The following is a 21760-nucleotide window of genomic DNA, read 5'->3' on the forward strand; positions in this document are numbered from 1 at the left end:
TGGCTTCCTTGGTGCTAGAAGTCTGTTAATTGCCACATCTGATGATAATAAAACTTAACAAATGAGCACCCTTTGTTTAATAAAGTAATTAAGAGCAGATATATAATTCCCATTAGGATATATTATTGTTATTGAGGTCTTCTTACTGAAAAATGAATTTAAAAACAGATTAAGTGCTTATCCAAAAAGTACAGGGGTACATCTACTGCATAAACTTTCATATTTTATTCCATCTTAGAAGGCAAAAACGATACAATTCAAAGTCATTTCCATTAAATAAAGTTTAAAATTTAAGCTCTGAAAGAAAAAAAATATGCTTATGGAAGAGTAAGTTAAAGAAAAAAACTCAACCAATTATCACTTCCAAGAACAAACAGCAACATTCATCTTTTGTTATAAAAGTACAATACTCAATCATAAAGAAACATAATGTTCACTTAGCAAAGTTTTAAATAATGCTGGTTTGCTCCTCATTTCTTCAGTTGGTGGAAAATTTCAGTATGACAGCAATATAAGAAGAACTTATATTCTAATAACATTAACATACCCATAAGGGAAACTGCTATCATCACTGGCATATGAAATGATTCCTATTACTCTCAGGTGTCATACAGGTATGTTTCACTTTCTACAGTTTTAGTTACCCTTGGTATAGGTACCACATGGTATAGTTTAGTTACCTGTGAGATAGGGTACCACGTGGTATAGTTTAGTTGCCCGTGGTATAGGACACCAATAAGATAGTTTGATGAGGGTGTGGGGAAGGCAGTTGGAGAGAGACACAAAGTTCACATAACTTTTACTACGATCTATTGTCACAACTGTTCTATTAATACTATTATTAGTTATTATTGTTAAACTCTTATTGTGCCTTATTTATGAATTAAACCTTATCATAAGTATGTATGTATAGGCAAAAACACAGCATATATAGGATTGGTACTATCTGCGGTTTCAGGCATCCACGAGTGGTACTGAAACATATTCCCCATGAATAAGGGGAAACTACTGTATTTCATTTTCTGCAACGGTTAAAACACTTTGCTGAAGACTTTAAGCTTTAGGAATTCATATAAGGTAGAGATATTTGTTTTACTGCTTGCTATCAGACGCCTACTTTTTAGGTTTCAGCAAGGAATATTTTTGTGTGTGTGTGTTATTAAACATGTAAAATGGATATATAAAAATATTTTTAAAGTAAAAACTAGGAAAGGTTTAAATACATACAGTACCTTTGTAAAAACCTAATTTTTTTTTCTTTTCCTGGCTATAAATATATTATTTATTAATGAATAAAACTGAAAATACAAGAAAATTTAATAGGATCTCCCCATTCAGTGATCACCACTATACAAGCCCTTGAGTATTTACTTATTTTCTATCCTCTGTATTTTCTACCCTACGTATTTTGCCTATTTTCTACCCTACGTAACAACTGGGATCACTACAATATACATTTTTAAATCTTTATAGTTAGAAAGTAATTTTGCTCATTTAAGAACATTAAAGGCTGCATACAGTGGCTCACACCTGTAATCCCAGCACTTTGGGAGGCTGAGGCAGGCAGGTTGCTTGAGCTCAGGAGTTCAAGACCAGCCTTGGCAACATAGTGAGACCCTGTCTGTAGTAAAAATATAAAAATTAGCCAGGCATGGTGGTGCACATCGGCAGTCCCAGCTACTTGGGAGACTGAGGCACGAGAATTGCTTGAACCCAGAGGCAGAGGTTGTAGTGAGCTGAGATCACACCACTGCACTCCAGCCTGGGTGACAGAGGGAGACTCTGTCTCAAAAACAACAACAACAAAGAAAAACAAAAAAGAACATTAAAAAACACATTATGTACTATTGCTAGGTTAATAAAGTTATTAAATTCCAGAAATATTTATATAGTATACATACATTATCTCCTACTTTGGAGCTCTTTAATGTAGCTCTTACTCTCAATCCAGCGCCTGATACATAATAAGTGTTCTTTTTGTTCAAAATACATGATGATGGGAATAAAAAATTCAAAAGATATGGCTACTACAAGTTTGAAATTTGGTGGAGGCATGTCAAGTACACAAATAATAGTAACAAATGGCAAACTATAAATAATATCATGTCATAAGAAAAGGACAGATGAAGCGCAACGAGAGAGATGATCAAGTCTACTTGGGAATGTGAGAAAAGTGGGGAAATTTGCGCTTGGCACCGAAGGGTCATGACTTGAATTTCAATTACAAAGCAAAATGGGGAAGAATGGCCAAAGAGGCAGGGATGATTGAAAGCCTTATACATGGAAACAGAAAAGCTATGAGATATGAAGAACGAGAAAAACAAAACAAAATTTACAGAGGAGCGAAGCTGATGGATCCACCCTGCCTTTTCAGAAATAACTGAGTTACAATTAAGATCATAGATGCCTTCTCCTTAATATGAAGGGTGATTTCATCAACAGTTCTGTGCCTTTCACTAGCAGTCTTGCAACCTTGTAAGTGAACAGGAGAGGTGTCCCCAGTTAGGAACTGTCAAGGTAAATAAAGTACAATGTTTCAGTGGTTAACCCCTTCCCTCAAATTGTTATGCTATCGCAATCCCAACATTTTAAAACACCTTGGAGTTCTCCCAAGTTTATACTTTGCTCTTTCTCTGTTTTATTCTAAACCTTTAACATGAAGAAATCTTTAAGTTACCTATTCTAATTTCTAACAAATAAATGGGCAACATTGTAGCAATATACTCTTCCTAGTCTTTGAAACCTAGACAAAAAGAAAGAATACAGATCAGCCATTTAGTCAAAAATCAACAAGGCAGCAAAGCAAAGTCCTCAATTTTTCCTAAGTAGAATTTTGTCCCACGTCAATATCAGACATTTAGCTTGGCAAAAATCTAAATCTGGAAACAGAAAACTTGTGTAGACACTAATAATAAATTATAAGCATGAATGACAATATACTTATTAATTTGGATTTTACTATTAAACTTATAAATTCTCACTTATATTTTTCTCTAAAATTAAGATGCCTGAATTGCTATAGCTTTTACTATAATTTACATTTTCTATACACATTTTCACATTCGCCTTTATCTTTTACAACAAAGATAAAAGGTTTCAGACAGCCCGAATCAGGCTTATTCCTACATTCATAAGATTAAAGGGAACAGATAAAAGGTTTGACCACAGAGAAATAAAGAAAAAAAAAACCCAAAAAACTTAAATTCCATATAAAAGTTTCTAAGGAAATCTTTCTCATTTACCTTTATCCAATTTCTAGTTTTGGTTAGCACCACGGTTTTAGTAAACAAAGATATGTTAATTACTGACTTCCTAAAGAAAGATAAACTCCATTGTTATAGAATAGGCACAGAAAAAGATTTCTTTTGAAAAGAGAAGAGTATTGTGAGAAACAAGATTTAAAGCATAAATATTTTTAGTGCTGTATTAAATCCTATCTCCTTCATACAGAGCAGACCATAGAAATAGATGTAAGTGATAGTTTTCTGATGTTTTCAATTCTAACAATAGATCAGCATTTTTATTTCTTTTTATTTATTTATTTTTTTATTATACTTTAAGTTCTAGGGTACAGGTGCATAACGTGCAGGTTTGTTACATACGTACACTTGTGCCATGCTGATGTGCTGCACCCATCAACTCGTCAGCACCCATCAATTCATCATTTATATCATTTATAACTCCCAATGCAATCCCTCCTCCCTCCCCCCTCCCCATCATAGGCCCCAGTGTGTGATGTTCCCCTTCCCAAGTCCAAGTGATCTCATTGTTCAGTTCCCACCTATGAGTGAGAACATGCGGTGTTTGGTTTTCTGTTCTTGTGATAGTTTGCTAAGAATGATGGTTTCCAGCTGCATCCATGTCCCTATAAAGGACACAAACTCATCTTTTTTTATGGCTGCATAGTATTCCATGGTGTATATGTGCCACATTTTCTTAATCCAGTCTGTCACAGATGGACATTTGGGTTGATTCCAAGTCTTTGCTATTGTGAATAGTGCCGCAATAAACATACGTGTACATGTGTCTTTGTAGTAGAATAATTTATAATCCTTTGGGTATATACCCAGTAGTGGGATGGCTGGGTCATATGGTACATCTAGTTCTAGATCCTTGAGGAATTGCCATACTGTTTTCCATAATGGTTGAATTAGTTTACAATCCCACCAACAGTGTAAAAGTGTTCCTATTTCTCCACACCCTCTCCAACACCTGTTGTTTCCTGACTTTGTAATGATTGCCATTCTAACTGGTGTGAGATGGTATCTCATTGTGGTTTGATTTGCATTCTCTGATGGCGAGTGATGATGAGCATTTTTTCATGTGTCTGTTGGCTGTATGGATGTCTTCTTTTGAAAATGTCTGTTCATATCCTTTGCCCACTTTTTGATGGGGTTGTTTGTTTTTTTCTTGTATATTTTTTTGAGTTCTTTGTAGATTCTGGATATTAGCCCTTTGTCAGATGACTAGATTGCAAAAATTTTCTCCCATTCTGTAGGTTGCCTGTTCACTCTGATGGTAGTTTCTTTTCTTTTTTTTTTTTTTGTTTGAGACAGAGTCTTGCTCTGCCACCCAGGCTGAAGTGCAGTGGCCGGATCTCAGCTCACTGCAAGCTCCGCCTCCCGGATTTACGCCATTCTCCTGCCTCAGCTTCCCGAGTAGCTGGGACTACAGGCGCCCGCCTCGTCGCCCGGCTAGTTTTTTTTGTATTTTTAAGTAGAGACAGGGTTTCACCATATTAGCCAGGATGGTCTCCATCTCCTGACCTCGTGATCCTCCCGTCTCAGCCTCCCAAAGTGCTGGGATTACAGGCTTGAGCCACCGCGCCCGGCCCCAAGATGGTAGTTTCTTTTGCTGTGCAGAAGCTCTTTAGTTTAATTAGATCCCATTTGTCAATTTTGGCTTTTGCTGCCATTGCTTTTGGCGTTTTAGACATGAAGTCCTTGCCCATGCCTATGTCCTGAATGGTACTACCTAGGTTTTCTTTTAGGGTTTTTATGGTATTAGGTCTAACATTTAAGTCTCTAATCCATCTTGAATTAATCTTCGTATAAGGAGTAAGGAAAGAATCCAGTTTCAGCTTTCTATTTATGGCTAGCCAATTTTCCCAGCACCATTTATTAAATAGGGAATCCTTTCCCCATTTCTTGTTTCTCTCAGGTTTGTCAAAGATCAGATGGCTGTAGATGTGTGGTATTATTTCTGAGGACTCTGTTCTGTTCCATTGGTCTAGATCTCTGTTTTGGTACCAGTACCATGCTGTTTTGGTTACTGTAGCCTTGTAGTATAGTTTGAAGTCAGGTAGCATGACGCCTCCAGTTTTGTCCTTTTGACTTAGGATTGTCTTGGCAATGCGGGCTCTTTTTTGGTTCCATATGAACTTTAAAGCAGTTTTTTTCCAATTCTGTGAAGACAGTCATTGGTAGCTTGATGGGGATGGCATTGAATCTATAAATACCTTGGGCAGTATGGCCATTTTCACGATATTGATTCTTCCTATCCATGAGCATGGTATGTTCTTCCATTTGTTTGTATCCTCTTTTATTTCACTGAGCAGTGGTTTGTAGTTCTCCTTGAAGAGGTCCTTTACATCCCTTGTAAGCTGGATTCCTAGGTATTTTATTCTCTTTGAAGCAATTGTGAATGGAAGTTCATTCATGATTTGGCTCTCTGTTTGTGTCTGTTACTGGTGTATAAGAATGCTTGTGATTTTTGCACATTATTTTGTATCCTGAGACTTTGCTGAAGTTGCTTATCAGCTTAAGGAGATTCTGGGCTGAGACGATGGGGTTTTCTAAATATACAATCATGTCATCTGCAAATAGGGACAATTTGATTTCTTCTTTTCCTAACTGAATAGCCTTGATTTCTTTCTCTTACCTGATTGCCCTAGCCAGAACTTCCAACACTATGTTGAATAGGAGTGGTGAGAGAGGGCATCCCTGTCTTGTGCCAGTTTTCAAAGGGAATTTTTCCAGTTTTTGCCCATTCAGTATGAAATTAGCTGTGGGTCTGTCATAAATAGCTCTTATTATCTTGAGGTACGTTCCATCAATACCGAATTTATTGAGCGTTTTTAGCATGAAGGGCTGTTGAATTTTGTCAAAAGCCTTTTCTGCATCTACTGAGATAATCATGTGGGTTCTTGTCTTTGGTTCTGTTTATATGCTGGATTACGTTATTGATTTGCGAATGTTGAACCAGCCTTGCATCCCAGGGATGAAGCCCACTTGATCATGGTGGATAAGCTTTTTGATGTGCTGCTGAATCCGGTTTGCCAGTATTTTATTGAGGATTTTTGCATCGATGTTCATCAGGGATATTGGTCTAAAATTCTCTTTTTTGTTGTGTCTCTGCCAGGCTTTGGTATTAGGATGATGTTGGCCTCATAAAATGAGTTAGGGAGGATTCCCTCTTTTTCTATTGATTGGAATGTTCAGAAGAATGGTACCAGCTCCTCCTTGTACCTCTGGTAGAATTCAGCTGTGAATCCATCTGGTCCTGGACTTTTTTGGTGGATAGGCTATTAATTATTGCCTCAATTTCAGAGCCTGCTATTGGTCTATTCAGGGATTCAACTTCTTCCTGGTTTAGTCTTGGGAGAGTGTAAGTGTCCAGGAAATTATCCATTTCTTCTAGATTTTCTAGTTGATTTGCGTAGAGGTTTTATAGCATTCTCTGATGGTAGTTTGTATTTCTGTGGGGTCGGTGGTGATATCCCCTTTATCATTTTTTATTGCGTCTATTTGATTCCTCTCTCTTTTCTTCTTTATTAGTCTTGCTAGCGGTCTGTCAATTTTGTTGATCTTTTCAAAAAACCAACTCCTGGATTCATTGATTTTTTGGAGGGTTTTTTGTGTCTCTGTCTCCTTCAGTTCTGCTCTGATCTTAGTTATTTCTTGCCTTCTGCTAGCTTTTGAATGTGTTTGTTCTTGCCTCTCTAGTTCTTTTAATTGTGATGTTAGAGTGTCAATATTAGATCTTTCCTGCTTTCTCTTGTGGGCATTTAGTGCTATAAATTTCCCTCTACACACTGCTTTAAATGTGTCCCAGAAATTCTGGTATGTTGTATCTTTGTTCTCATTGGTTTCAAAGAACATCTTTATTTCTGCTTTCATTTTGTTATGTACCCAGTAGTCATTCAGGAGCAGGTTGTTCAGTTTCCATGTAGTTGAGCGGTTTTGATTGAGTTTCTTAGTCCTGAGTTCTAGTTTGATTGCACTGTGGTCTGAGAGACAGTTTGTTATAATTTCTGTTCTTTTACATTTGCTGAGGAGTGCTTTACTTTCAATTATGTGGTCAATTTTGGAATAAGTGTGATGTGGTGCTGAGAAGAATGTATATTCTGTTGATTTGGGGTGGAGAGTTCTATAGATGTCTATTAGGTCCGCTTGGTGCAGAGATGAGTTCAATTCCTGGATATCCTTGTTAACTTTCTGTCTCGTTGATCTGTCTAATGTTGACAGTGGAGTGCTGAAGTCTCCCATTATTATTGTATGGGAGTCTAAGTCTCTTTGCAAGTCTCTAAGGACTTGCTTTATGAATCTGGGTGCTCCTGTATTGGGTGCATATATATTTAGGATAGTTAGCTCTTCCTGTTGAATTGATCCCTTTACCATTATGTAATGGCCTTTTTTGTCTCTTTTGATCTTTGATGGTTTAAAGTCTGTTTTATCAGAGACTAGGATTGCAACCCCTGCTTTTTTTGTTCTCCATTTGCTTGGTAGATCTTCCTCCATCCCTTTATTTTGAGCCTATGTGTCTCTGCATGTGAGATGGGTCTCCTGAATACAGCAGACTGATGGTCTTGACTCTTTATCCAGTTTGCCAGTCTGTGTCTTTTAATTGGAGCATTTAGTCCATTTACATTTAAGGTTAATATTGTTATGTGTGAACTTGATCCTGCCATTTTCATATTAACTGGTTATTTTGCTTGTTAGTTGATGCAGTTTCTTCCTAGCCTCAATGGTCTTTACATTTTGGCATGTTTTTGCAATGGCTGGTACCGGTTGTTCCTTTCCATGTTTAGGGCTTCCTTCAGGGTCTCTTGTAAGGCAGGCCTGGTGGTGACAAAATCTCTAAGCATTTGCTTATCTGTAAAGGATTTTATTTCTCCTTCACTGATGAAACTTAGTGTGGCTGGATGTGAAATTCTGGGTTTAAAATTTTTTTCTTTAAGAACGTTGATTATTGGCCCCCACTCTCTTCTGGCTTGGAGAGTTTCTGCCGAGAGATCTGCTGTTAGTCTGATGGGCTTCCCTTTGTGGGTAACCCGACTTTTCTCTCTGGCTGCCCTTAAGATTTTTTCCTTCATTTCAACTTTGGTGAATCTGGCAATTATGTGTCTTGGAGTTGCTCTTCTGGAGGAGTATCTTTGTGGTGTTCTCTGTATTTCCTGAAGTTGAATGTTGGCCTGCCCTACTAGATTGGAAGTTCTCCTGGATGATATCCTGAAGAGTGTTTTCCAACTTGGTTCCATTTTCCCCCCTCACTTTCAGGCACCCCAATCAGACGTAGATTTGGTCTTTTTACATAATCCATACTTCTTGTAAGCTTTGTTCATTTCTTTTCTTCTTTTTTTTTTTGGTTTCTCTTCTCGCTTCATTTCATTCATTTGATCCTCAATCGCTGATACTCTTCTTTTCCAGTTGATCGAGTCGGTTACTGAAGCTTGTGCATTTGTCACGTATTTCTCGTGTCATGGTTTTCATCTCTGTCATTTCGTTTATGACCATCTCTGCATTAATTAGTCTAGCTGTCAATTCTTCCACTCTTTTTTCAAGATTTTTAGTTTCTTTGCACTGGGTACATAATTCCTCCTTTAGCTCTGAGAAGTTGGATGGACTGAAGCCTTCTTCTCTCATCTCGTCAAAGTCATTCTCTGACCAGCTTTGATCCTTTGCTGGCGATGGGCTGCGCTCCTTTGCAGGGGGAGATGCACTCTTATTTTTTAAATTTCCAGCTTTTCTGCCCTGCTTTTTCCCCATCTTTGTGGTTTTATCTTTCTCTGGTCTTTGATGATGGTGATGTACTGATGGGGTTTTGGTATAGGTGTCCTTCCTGTTTTATAGTTTTCCTTCTGACAGTCAGGACCCTCAGCTGTAGGTCTGTTGGAGATTGCTTGAGGTCCACTCCAGACCCTGTTTGCCTGGGTATCAGCAGCAGAGGTTGCAGAAGATAGAATATTGCTGAACAGCGAGTGTACCTGTTGGATTCTTACTTTGGAAGCTTCCTCTCAGGGGTGTACTCCACCCTGTGAGGTGTGGGGTGTCAGACTGCCCCTAGTGGGGGCTGTCTCCCAGTTAGGCTACTCAGGGGTCAGGGACCCACTTGAGCAGGCAGTCTGTCCCTTCTCAGATCTCAACCTCCGTGTTGGGAGATCCACTGCTCTCTTCAAAGCTGTCAGACAGAGTCGTTTGCGTCTGCAGAGGTTCTGCTGCTTTTTTGTTGTTGTTTTTTAGCTGTGTCCTGTCCCCAGAGGTGGAAGTCTACAGAGACAGGCAGGTTTCCTTGAGCTGCTGTGAGCTCCACCCAGTTCGAGCTTCCCAGCGGCTTTGTTTACCTACTTAAGCCTCAGCAATGGCGGGCGCCCCTCCCCCCGCCTCGCTGCTGCCTTGCAGTTAGATCGCAGACTGCTGTGTTAGCAATGAGGGAAGCTCCATGGGCCTGGGACCCTCCTGGCCAGGTGTGGGATATATTCTCCTGGTGTGCCCGTTTACTTAAAGCGCAGTATTGGGGTGGGAGTTACCCGATTTTCCAGGTGTTGTGTGTCTCAGTTCCCCTGGCTAGGAAAAGGGATTCCCTTCCCCCTTGCGATTCCCAGGTGAGGCGATGCCTCGCCCTGCTTCAGCTCTCGCTGGTCGGGCTGCAGCAGCTGACCAGCACCAATTGTCCAGCACTCCCTAGTGAGATGACCCCAGTACCTCAGTTGAAAATGCAGAAATCACCGGTCTTCTGTGTCGCTCGCGCTGGGAGTTGGAGACTGGAGCTGTTCCTATTCGGCCATCTTGCTCCCAGCATCGCATTTTTTTTTTTAAAAGATCCATTCTAGTTATTCACGTATTGAAATGTGACTCATGACAGACTACTGAAAGCAACTGGTGCTAGCATATTTTCTGTATTGATCATAATTTTAATATTAAAACAATCAAAAGTATTGAAAAGAGATAGAGCAAGACAGAGCTTTGAAGGCCAGCATGAATTATTTTAAGCTAAATCACTGTATTTCAGATTACTCTTATGATTGTATGGAGAATAGTGATTTAGCCAATATATACCTATCCATCATGATAGTATAGGCCCAACCTAAGGAAATGTTACTAGCAAAATAATGTCAGGAATACATACCCATCATTCCATAAGTCAGCTGCAGCCCTGCACCGAAAACTTTTTTTCCCAAATAAGGCTTAATATATTTTAATACTTCACCAAGGTATTCCAAGGACTTTGTGACCATGGCAGATTTATCAGAAAGTGTCTGGAGATTCCCAAAAGTTATACCAACAGCCTATAAATAAAGAAAAACATCATTTAACTTTCCAAGTTTAATACCATAAAGATTTGGAACATAAATATAATTTCTCTCTCTTTTTCTACACACACACCCATAGCCCTTTACATTGAAGCTTTCATTTGTAACCTTCCAATAAAGATTCATAGCAATTAAAATACAAGTAAAAAGAATTAAGTCTTGTCTTTTATTATTAAAATAAAGGTTAAAGGAAGAATTTTTAAAAACTCACCAATAACTACTTATAGAAGGGCCAACTTAGCAAAAGATCAGTGGAAAAAATGTGAAACTTATGTACACATATTTTGTAACTAAATCACATCATGATTTCCAAACAGGTTGGCTCACCATACTTCCCAGTAGATTACCAGGAATTCAAAATCCCTAAATTCCCCTACAAGAAAGACTTATAAGTAATGCCAAATTTTTACAAGCAAAACCTCTAAAAAGTTCAGCTTTATGATATGAATTCACTTTTCTTCCTAGAATTTTATGAGCCATCGGATGCCAGCTTAACTTCTCAGAAAAAAAAAAAAAAGGATGGGCAGAGAAGGTAGAGATGGCAAAATGGAGAGTGGTAGAGAGAAATGTGAGGTGAATCAGTAACAGAAAAACAGAGACATGAGAAGAAGAGGAAAGGAAATAAATGAGAGAATAAATTGAGGAAAGGTGAGAACAAGCAAGGGGTGAAAGGTCACAAAAGAATCAAGAGAAGACTGGCTAAGAGATGGGTTAGAAAGTTTAAGGAAAGTGGCCGGGTGCGGTGGCTAACGCCTGTAATCCCAGCAGTTCGGGAGGCCGAGGCGGGCGGATCACGAGGTCAAGAGATCGAGACCATCCTGGCCAATATGATGAAACACCATCTCTAGTAAAAATACAAAAATTAGCTGGGATGGTGGCGTGTGCCTGTAGTCACAGTTACTTGGGAGGCTGAGGCAGAAGAATGGTTTGAACCCGGGAGGTGGAGGTTGCAGTGAGCCGAGATAGTGTCACTGTACTCCAGCTTGGAGACAGAGCAAGACTCCATTTCAAAAAAAAAAAGAAAGTTTAAGTAAAGTAGTAAAATTTTCAAACCATTTTTGAGAACTTATAATGAATTCCAATGACCTAAATTGGACCATGAATAGCACCAATACAAACAGTTCTGTGATTTCTCTTCTGCAGCACTCAGCATGTAAGACAAAGTAGAGATAGGTGGTTGCACTGAACCAAGGTTGAGGGTTTGTAGGTGTGACCAAAAGAAAAAAGATCCAAGATTGTGAGAATGTTGGTAAGAGTAGCGGAAGTAAGGCCCCAAGGGGTCTAATTACGGTGAAGAGGGAAGGAAATGAGGCCTTGGGAGAATGTTGTACTAGAATAACAGGGAGGGGAAGGTTACAATGTGGTCATTCATGAGTTGGAAGGACAGGTGATGGTAGCCAGTGAGTTTTCAGATGCTCCAAGGATTCTACTGCTCAGGGTGTAGTCACAGAAGTAGGGCAGAAGTGAAAGACTGAAACAGTACTACAGAAGCTTTGAAATGAAAGCTTAATCCATGGTGACACTAAAGTTGGACATGTTGACAATAAAACGTGAAATGAAAAAAAGATAAGAAACTCAGTGAACGTAAATGAGTGACTGTGAGATCAGTAGACAAGAACAAGAGATACACATGACTAATCCCCTTCCTCTTTATTTAGCTGTCTGCCCTTTGTTTTCTACACTTCTTTCCCTTGACTAGATGTTCGCAAACTCTTTGGTCTCAGTTCCATTTTGCACACTTAAAAATTGAGGATCTTGAAGGGCTTTTCATTATTTGGGTTATATCTATTGATATTTATGATACTATAAAATTTTATTCACAAATTCATTGAAAAATAATAATGAACATTACATGTAAGTAACATATTTTAGTAAAAGACTATTTTCCAGACAAAAAACAAATTTAGTGAGAAAAGTAGTATTTTTTAACATTTTTACAAATCTCTTTTATGTCTGACTTAATAAAAGACAGCTCGATTCTCATATCTGCTTCTGCATGATTTATTGTGGTATGCTGCAGATGAAGAAAATACAGCTTCAAAAATGTATGTGGCTGGAAGAATAAGAAATATTTTGAAAGATTTTTCACATAACCATGAGAATTCCTCTTTGCTATTATACCAAAACTTGACAAGTGGTATTTCCTACAGATTAGTTGCAACTAAACCATGGAGTCTGAAACCATGTCTATGAACATTTTATACTCTGTTAAATTAAAAGCCATTGGTCAATCTTGTATTTTGAGTGAATCTTTTACATTCATGAATGCTTTTTAAAAAGCCTGTATTCGTCATTTGGAAAATTGTGGTTCACTCAGTTACACAGCTTCCCAATGTTGACACACTTCATTATTCATATCAGGAAAAAAAATCATACCTGTTAATACCACCACCATTCTCATCAGAAAATAAATATCGGAAAGCTCTCAAGATCACGATGGCAAATACAAGTTTCTCAAAATTCTAATCTTCTTGAAAGCCTGAATTATATTATTAGCAACAAATACTGTCAGTTGTTTGCTTTGAAGTGATAGACTCACTTCATTCATTTTTTGAGAAAATGTCTGCCAAATAGCCAAGTCTGAATAACCATACTTTGTCAGTTGTTCTTTTAAGATAAAAGCAGTCAGTTCAGCTTGCAACTCAAATAATCACACAAGTGCTTTTCATTTAGACAACTACATCGCTTTGGTATGCAGCAAAAGTGCTTTAAGTGTACTTTGCATTGTCATTCACAGAATACTGAAAGTACATGTACTCAAGAGTCAAAACGTAATAAAATAAATAATTTTACTGCTTCATTAAAGATATTCTTAAGTGAAACTGGCTTTTTCTTCTGTAAATGCATGGCAGTATAAACTATAATGAATACTAGCATAATCTTGGGCCACAGTGTTGATTTATGTAAAATATTTTACACTATTTGTGCAAATATTAATACAATTTTGAGCAAGTGGTATCAGTAATTCCCAAGGGTCTCTGGACTACACTTTTGAATACCAGTGCCTTAGACTTCTCAATATAATCTCTATGCTTAGGCTTAACCTCCCTAGCCTAAAAAACATGCATTTCTCAGTACCTTGATAATAATAACTTAGATGTCATACTATCATGTCTGTGCAGAAAAGAGTTAATATAGCAGACCCAAGACTGCTACTCTTAAAATGTCCTGCTTGCAAGGTTGGCTCTTGGCTGGTATTCGGGGTCTTAGATTTTGAAAAGTTTCCTACAATTCCTTGATCCTAAATTGGTCTATGCAAACAATATGGTTTATGCTGAATATCTGCTTTCCTTCTGGAACTGGAATTCTCTAAGTATGAGGCAAAGAGGGCATATGTGACCAGTCGCCAATAATAACCATGGGCACTGAGTCGCTAAGGAACTTCCCTGGCAGATAGTATTTCACATGTCTTGTCACAATTCCTTGCTGGAAGAATTAAGCATATCCTGTGTAATTTCACTGAGAAAAGAATCTTGGAAGCTATGCCTGGTTTCTTCAGACTTTTCCTCATGCATCTTTTCCTTTTGCTGATTATGCTTTGTATCCCTCGGTTAACAAGTCATGGCTGTGAATACAACTATATGCTAAGTACTGTGAATCACAGAACCTAGGAATAATCTTGGGGAGACCTGACACAACTTAAAAATGAGTAAATTTAAAACTGAATTCTTCACCTACTTCTCTGTCACCCTAAATCATGATGTTCCTATTTCTCCTTAAAGTATGATCACTCTTTTAGTCAAACACAGCATTTATTTCATATCCATTCAGAAATCCCACAACCATTCAATCTTTGATTCCTTCTACACCTCACTAGTTTTTGGCCAATAGTTCTCTGCACCTTTAATTTACAGTATTGTTATCTATTTTCATTAAAGAAATTATTTAACCAAATCATATCTACTTAAAAACTTACAAAGCCTTCACACTCTTCACAGGATAAAATCCAAAATTATTATACCAAAATGCTTTAACTTCTTTACCTACTGATTCAACCAACTGGCACTTAGCATATAATGCCTTGTGTTACTATTTCAGTCTTTGTGTATGTCTTGTATACACAGAAAAGTAAAGGCTCTCTGAGATAAAGAACTACTTCTTTTGGTTTTTCAAATCCCTACGAAGTTCTAGCATAATACTATCTAGCATTCAGCAAAAAAACTCATTTTTTTAGTGGTGAAAGACCAATTAATTTGGGCTAGATGAAAGCTATCAATGAAGAACTTGATTTCTAGCTCCATTTCTGATCCATTATAGCTCCCAGCACACCACAGGTGTTTAATTGCAGGTTCAGATCCAATCAACAACTAAATAAGGGTCCAAATGGAATGGGTATTTTACATCTGCATTTACTATTATCAAATATTTTTAGAGATTGCATGACATCTCTAATTGTCGTACAATTGTATTTTAACTTAACAGAAACCAATGGAAGAATTAACATTTATGAAAAGAGCTTATTGATTTTAATTATTTTCACTGCAGCTAATACCAACCACTCTGTGGGAAAATAAACCAACTTTTACAATTAATAGCTTACAAAAGACACTAATCCAAACACATTAACAACTTCAACTAGGTTTGTAAAACAAACACTCTCACATAGATACATTTCTGTAAAATTAATAATTAAAAACAAAATTTAGAATGGCACGGTTCATTATCGAGACAAAACAAAACAAATGAATTGGATGTTAATGCTCCAACTACACTGTCATATGAAGTAGATGGTGCTTATGCCTACACTGTACGCTACAGGGTGATAAACACTAAGATGGGAGTATTATGGAATGTTTCCAAGGATATTCAGTTCCCAAGCATCTGAAGAATGCGGTTGTCCAGCAACTGTGTCAATATTCCTACAATTTAGATTAGCCTTAGAGTAAAGCTTTTTTGTAGTATTCTTTAGTTTTATTATTCTTCATTAATGTAATTTTTCTGCTGTCCTTAAGTGTGAATTGTACTATACCTTAGATTCACATTTTTCTTCCTCTAGAACTTTTCAATAGCAGGCAATCAATAATATGATTTAACTTATAAGAATTCATTTTATAGAAAAACTTTAAGAACACTTAAGGTTTTTCTGAAAATTAATTGTAATTAATCTGGGCAATTATACTAATAAATGAAAAATACCTCAAAGAATCGAACGAGTGCTTTTTTAGGGTCTTCTGAGATGGATAAATATTCAACTTGGGCCTTTGAGAAAATACTCTTTACTTCTGAGAGTTTAAATAGTAATCTTGTCAGTTTGACCAACTGTTCCGTGTACTCTTTTTCTGTTAAAATAAAATAGTATTTGTTATATCAATTTATATAACATACTATATACATAAACACACACACAACATATATATAATGTATATATGAGAAATAATACAGCATTCTTCACTTACGACATGCTTTCTTTTAAAATTCAAATTTCCACACAAGGACTTCAAATTAAGTTTCTTTCACTTATGAACATCCTTGCCCAAAAGTTATTCATGTAACAGCAACTGATATAATAAAATATTAAAGTAAATTTGGAGGATTTTTCAGGCCAACCTTCCTGAAATTAACAAGTGGCCATAAACAATAGCTTTGGGAAAAGGCATGCCCTATAGACAACAGAACTGCATGGGACATTTTTTAAAAAGTACAAATATCACTCAATGACTAGTTGTAAATCAGAAGAAAGGCAAAATATCTAATATAAAATGGGAGAGAATTATTCATAATTGGGTATTTTTCTTTCTAGGGTGTTCACAGTGTGGTATCTGATTATTCGCTTCAGAGTTCTACTTTTTTCGTGATCAGTTTCTTTAAAAAAAATAGTTTGTCACCTGAGGAGCAAATTTCTGTTCTTGGCTTCCAAGGAAACAAGTTCTTTTATCTTTTATAGCAGATAAGTTTGTCATATATAGTAACAGGAAAATTGAAAAAACAAAAACAAAAACAAAGAAACAGGCTACAAAAGGAAATAAAGTTCTGCTTGTATTCACACCCAATTATGAATATTTTGTATATTTTCTATTAATTTACATAACAAATGATCTAGATAGTAAATAGCTTTCCACAGATACCTCCATCCTCCCCAAAAAACCTACACTTACTTACCAACTCCCTGTTCAAGATTTTTATCTATGAGCAAATCATCAGGCCCAGAGAGGTTTTTAATATACATTTGCAAAACACAACGAATCCATGATCTTATGGTTAAGGCTTGAAAAGATACATAGCCTGAATGAGAAAGTGCTTCACATAATGTGCTGTAAAAACAAATTGACAAATATTTTTAAAACAAAAACAACAATGTTTCCTGAGTATATAGATTAAGAAGTAAAGAAAAACATTCTAACATCACCGCAACTCCTTGGCCTCATTTATTTTTCAGACAAACACAGCAATGTAGACATGCATTGTTGAAAATGAATACTACATATAAACCCAAAAAGATATTAGACAAATATCCTTGTTTTCATTTTTAATGTTCTAATTTTCAATTTTCCTTTTTCCACTGATGACATATGTGTAGGTTTATGTCAAGGAAGAAGACAAGAAAGAATGTGGCTACCAAGGAAAAAGCAAGGGCTTATTATAACTAGCTAGATGAGATAATAACGAAGGAAGTGGCAAGTAGAATAAAAATCAGTGGCCGTTAGAATAAGTAAACAGAGAAGTAGTCATGAACGTGTATGCTCTCTCACTATACGGAGAGTTGTTACTAAAAATTACCTCGCAAAATAGCATTTGCCAGATTTAAAAAATAATTATTTCTATGAAGACAATGGGCTGGCTAAACCTGATTTCTTTCTTTCTTTTTTTTTTTTTTAAAGGAATCTCACTCTGTTGCCCAGGCTGGAGTGCAGTGGCGTGATCTTGGCTCATTGCAAGCTCTGCCTCCTGGGTTCACGCCATTCTCCTGCCTCAGTCTCCCAAGTAGCTGGGACTACAGGCACCCGCCACCATGCCCGGCTAATTTTTTGTATTTTTAGTAGAGACGGGGTTTCACCGTGTTAGCCAGGATAGTCTTGATCTCCTGACCTTGTGATCTACCCGGCTTGGCCTTCCAAGGTGCTGGGATTACAGGCATGAGCCACCGCGCCCAGCCACTAAACCTGATTTCTAATCCATTCATTAATCAGGGTAGAGAGGACGGGGATGGTCTTAACCTAAATATAAAATGTTATGTAAAGTCCAAATTTTTAAAAATTCATACAAACTCTAAAAACGTTGTTTTGAAATACCTTGAATATAAGTTGTCATAAAAAAGTACACAATGAAGATGAACACAGACTGGTCATTTATTACCTTACAACTTTCCCAAAGCTATATAACACCTCTGCATTTCAGTTTCTTCAAATGTTACTAATACACTAACAATATTATTTTTTCAGTGGAAATTATTTCAAACTATTTCAGCAAAAGTCTTTAATACATAATAAAAATGTTCATTACTATTAAAGAAATATCAAACTAAAAGTGACTGTAAAAGTAATCCAACTGACATTAACTCTCTTATTTTACAACAGAAAGCCCAACGATAAAATGTATACTTAATGATACTGCTTATTGAGCTTCCTTAGGAAAAGACTTAGCTCACCAACTACATATCTCTTTATTTCCACTGACCAGCAGCTTGGACAAAAACTACATGAAGATGAGGGAAAATAAAATAAATATACAGGCCTAAGAGGACTAAGATCTCATAAACCTACACATATGCCGTGTGTGTACACACGGCATATGTGTAGGTTTATGCTAAGGAAGAAGACAGAAAAGAATATGGCTACCAAGGGAAAAGCAAGGGCTTATTATAACTAGCTAGGTGAGATAATAATGAAGAAAGTGGCAAGCAGAATAAAGATAAAAACCCTAGAAAAAGTAAACAGAGAAGTGGTCATGAACATATGCTCTCTCACTCTACAGGCAGTTGTTACTAAAAAGAGGACTAAGACCTCTTAGGCTTGTATATTTAATTTATTTTCCCTCATCCTGATGTTCTTATTCAAATCTTCCTGATCATTCTACACTATTTCTATTGTAACTTTATTTATTGTATATTTTTTTCAAGTGAGGTTCCTCAGATCTTTTGTGTAATGTGGCAGGAAATACTTATAGATAAGGAAGACATTGTTCAGGTGAAGTATCTTGTTCATGATTTCATGAGTTAAGAGTGAAATCTTTAAAAATCTAGTAGTAAAAAGGAAAGCTATCATTAAATAAAAAACTGTAATAAATACCAGTGTCTTACAGATTCAGTAATAATAAATGTGTAATTTCTTTCATAGTGGGATGTGTAGAAAGGTGACTTCAGGACGATAAGGCAGTCTTACAAAAACAGTTTCTTAACAAACAACTTCTTTTTTTTTAAAGCAGGCCACAAAACATAAGTTAGTGTTCTTACTATTACTACTGTCGAAAGGCTGATAAAACTGAAAGCAAAAACCTGACAAAGTGAGAGTATATGTAGTAGAGATCAGTCCTCATTTTTGAAAATTCTTCGCTTCCTAGGATACTGATCTGTCACAGGTTTGCATTAATGTGTATGCCTGAAAGAAAAGCACGTACCTATTTTGTAGGACATGACTTAAATATCTTGCTACAACTTGAGGGCAGATGATATCATCCCAACCAAAAAGTTGAATAATTGATACAACTGGCTGAGGCTGAAAATCTGATGGAGCTGTGCTTGGCATGTCCATTGCTAGCAAAGTAAAGTCTAGATTTAAAATGAGAGAAACTTAAGGTGAAGAATCTTTAAAAACCATTTCTGACCCACACATCCCTGGCCAATTATAACAACAGCTTTTTTTTTTTTTAAAGTACCAAAAAATAAAATGTTCTATTTAGAAATGTAGAGCAAACAAAAAGCTAAAACTGAACAAATTCATGTTGTCATAGAAATTTCTGTAGCATCTTGATCTCCAAGAAAGGCCTAGAAGAATTTATCTCTGCATTATCATTACAGATCTATAATGGCTCCCCCTAATTACAAATTCTATGCCTGAGGTTTCGGCTAATGTGCCTACACTCTAGCATCTAGTCTTCCAAGGAAGCAAATTTCCTTGTCATCTGCCACAGGTGAACAGTTCATTCTCACCTTACTCTCTTCTATTAAACAGAGATCTCCTACAATCAATGACACTCCACTTCCTTTAGAACTCACAAAGTCTAGGAACTAGAATTCCTTAGTTAACCATGCTAAACAAATATGTTTTATTTTGTGGTTTTTCTTGGGAACCCATAAACTCATTTTGTACAATATTGCTTGTCAAATACATTATTTATTAAGAACTCCTATGCAACTTTCTGAAATGGTGGCTGTCTATTCTCCTACTCCCTGTATACCACTTGATCTACCAATAGGGTGAAATTACTCCTTGGTCCACATTGCTGCTTCTAGACTATTCTTCTTCCTCCCTAAAATTGCTAGCTTTGAATTTCATATCTTCAGGTTGTACCAGTCACTATCTTTGTTGCATTTACCTACTACTTTCTAGTTCACCTCCTCCTCTCATTCTTTTTAGACTGTAGCTCACTATCATGCTCTCCAACAGCACTCCTGCCATAATCTTTTGTGATTATTTTTCTCCAATGTCATGAACTCTCGATTTCTTGAACAACTCTGATTTAATCAATCTATCTTCCATTCTACGTCAGCCATTCACTCCCATGCTGATACCCAGAGACCTTGGCATTAACCAGTAACTATAATCTCTGTAATTTCAATTGTAAAGTACCCCAATTTTTGACTCCAAACTAGCTTTCCAACTTTCCTCTTCTCCCCCAACTCCAACAATTCTTTGATTCCATCAGGACCTACAATCCACTGATCCTACAACCGTTTCCTCATCCCTCCTTGTCTCCACGTCTTCTCTGTCCCTCTTTAGGAAGCTTGATTGCATGGTCCATTATTATACTAATTCATTTATCCTACCAACTCTTGCTCCTTTCCCTGATATGTGTACTTGCCTGGAAAAATCATCACCTGTTTAATTCAAACTCTTGGCCTTTTCCCCATATGTACCTGCACCTGTACAAGTATTAAATGGCTGGAGAAGAACCATGCTGACTGATACCACTTTACATTTATGACTACAGACTTCAAGTAGGCTCTTAGAATTGGCCAGCATCCCTATGACATTTCCCTAGTCCATTCAGTCTTTTATTCTCTTAGGGTACAATTGCACATCTTCTCTTCACTCTTCATCAACAGCCAGCACCTTCTGCTCCTTCCTCATTTTCAGCTGATGGACTGACTGAATACTTCACAGAGAAACAAGAAACATCAGAAGAGAACTATCACAAGCTGCTACCACATTCACCCAGTTGCCTTCATCTGGGCTCACTTATTCTGCCTTCTCTTCTTCTACTAGAGATGAACTGAGGCCAAGTTCTCTATAGGATCCCATTTTCTCTTGGTACTAAAACAAAAGTGACTTTGTTGGTACCACGCAATTTTCCTTCACTTTGGAGCATTCCTGTAAGCATTTTAAATACATTGAAATTTCTCCCATGTTATTTAAAAACCATACAAAAACAAACCTTCCTCTTTGACCCCTCTAGCTTTTATCCCCATTTTTCTACTTCTCTTAAACCGTGATATTCAAAAAGATTAATCTAAATTTGCAGTCTGCAATTCCTCTTTTCACATTTCCTCTGGAATCATCTTCTATCAGGCCTTTGCCTCTTCACTGCATACAAACTGCTCTTTCAGGTCAACAGTGACTTCCCTCTTATTAAATCCAATGATTAATTCTCAGACCTTATCTCACTTGATCCATCTGTAGAAACTGAGCTGTTGATCACTTTCCTCTCCTTGGGCTCCAGGGCACCACACTTCTCTGGTTTTTCTTAACTTACCTTCATTCCTCTCCAATCTTCTTTCTTGTTCCTCCTGACCCTAACAAATCTGAACAGAGGAATACCCTAAGGCCCAGTCCTCAAACTTTTCTTTTCATCCATACTTACTTTATGGGTGATCTCATCCAGTTTCATGGTTTTAAAGAATTATTCATATGTGGATGCTTTCCAACTTTAAATCTCTAGCTTGGACCTCTTCCTGAACTCTAGGATCATTATCCAAGTGCCTACTTAACATGTCTACTTGGATTTAATGAACATCTTTAAAAGAGGTCCAAAATAAAAATGTTAGTCTTCCCTCATAAAATCTGTTCTTACTTCAATCTTCCTCATCTCAGCAAATGTCTATAGTTACCCTTAATTCCTCTCTTTATCTATTTG

General features: G+C 36.9%; 1 protein-coding gene across 3 annotated transcripts in view; it reads right to left on the reverse strand.

Annotated features, from left to right (window-relative positions):
- The window catches only part of MMS22L (MMS22 like, DNA repair protein), a 143793-nt gene that overhangs the window by 26832 nt on the left and 95201 nt on the right, over positions 1-21760 (reverse strand). For 2 of the 3 annotated variants that reach the window (XM_033234665.1, XM_033234663.1), the window contains 4 exons: positions 19085-19235; positions 16631-16782; positions 15668-15810; positions 10348-10507 (listed from right to left, as the gene is read on the reverse strand). In XM_033234665.1, the coding sequence (XP_033090556.1) occupies positions 10348-10507; positions 15668-15810; positions 16631-16782; positions 19085-19235 (606 nt within the window). The remainder of the gene's footprint in view (positions 1-10347; positions 10508-15667; positions 15811-16630; positions 16783-19084; positions 19236-21760) is intronic. The other variant, XM_033234664.1, reaches the window with a different exon arrangement.

Source organism: Trachypithecus francoisi, unplaced genomic scaffold, assembly GCF_009764315.1.
Source record: "Trachypithecus francoisi isolate TF-2019V2 unplaced genomic scaffold, Tfra_2.0 Lachesis_group15, whole genome shotgun sequence".
Classification (NCBI taxonomy): Eukaryota; Metazoa; Chordata; class Mammalia; order Primates; family Cercopithecidae; genus Trachypithecus; species Trachypithecus francoisi.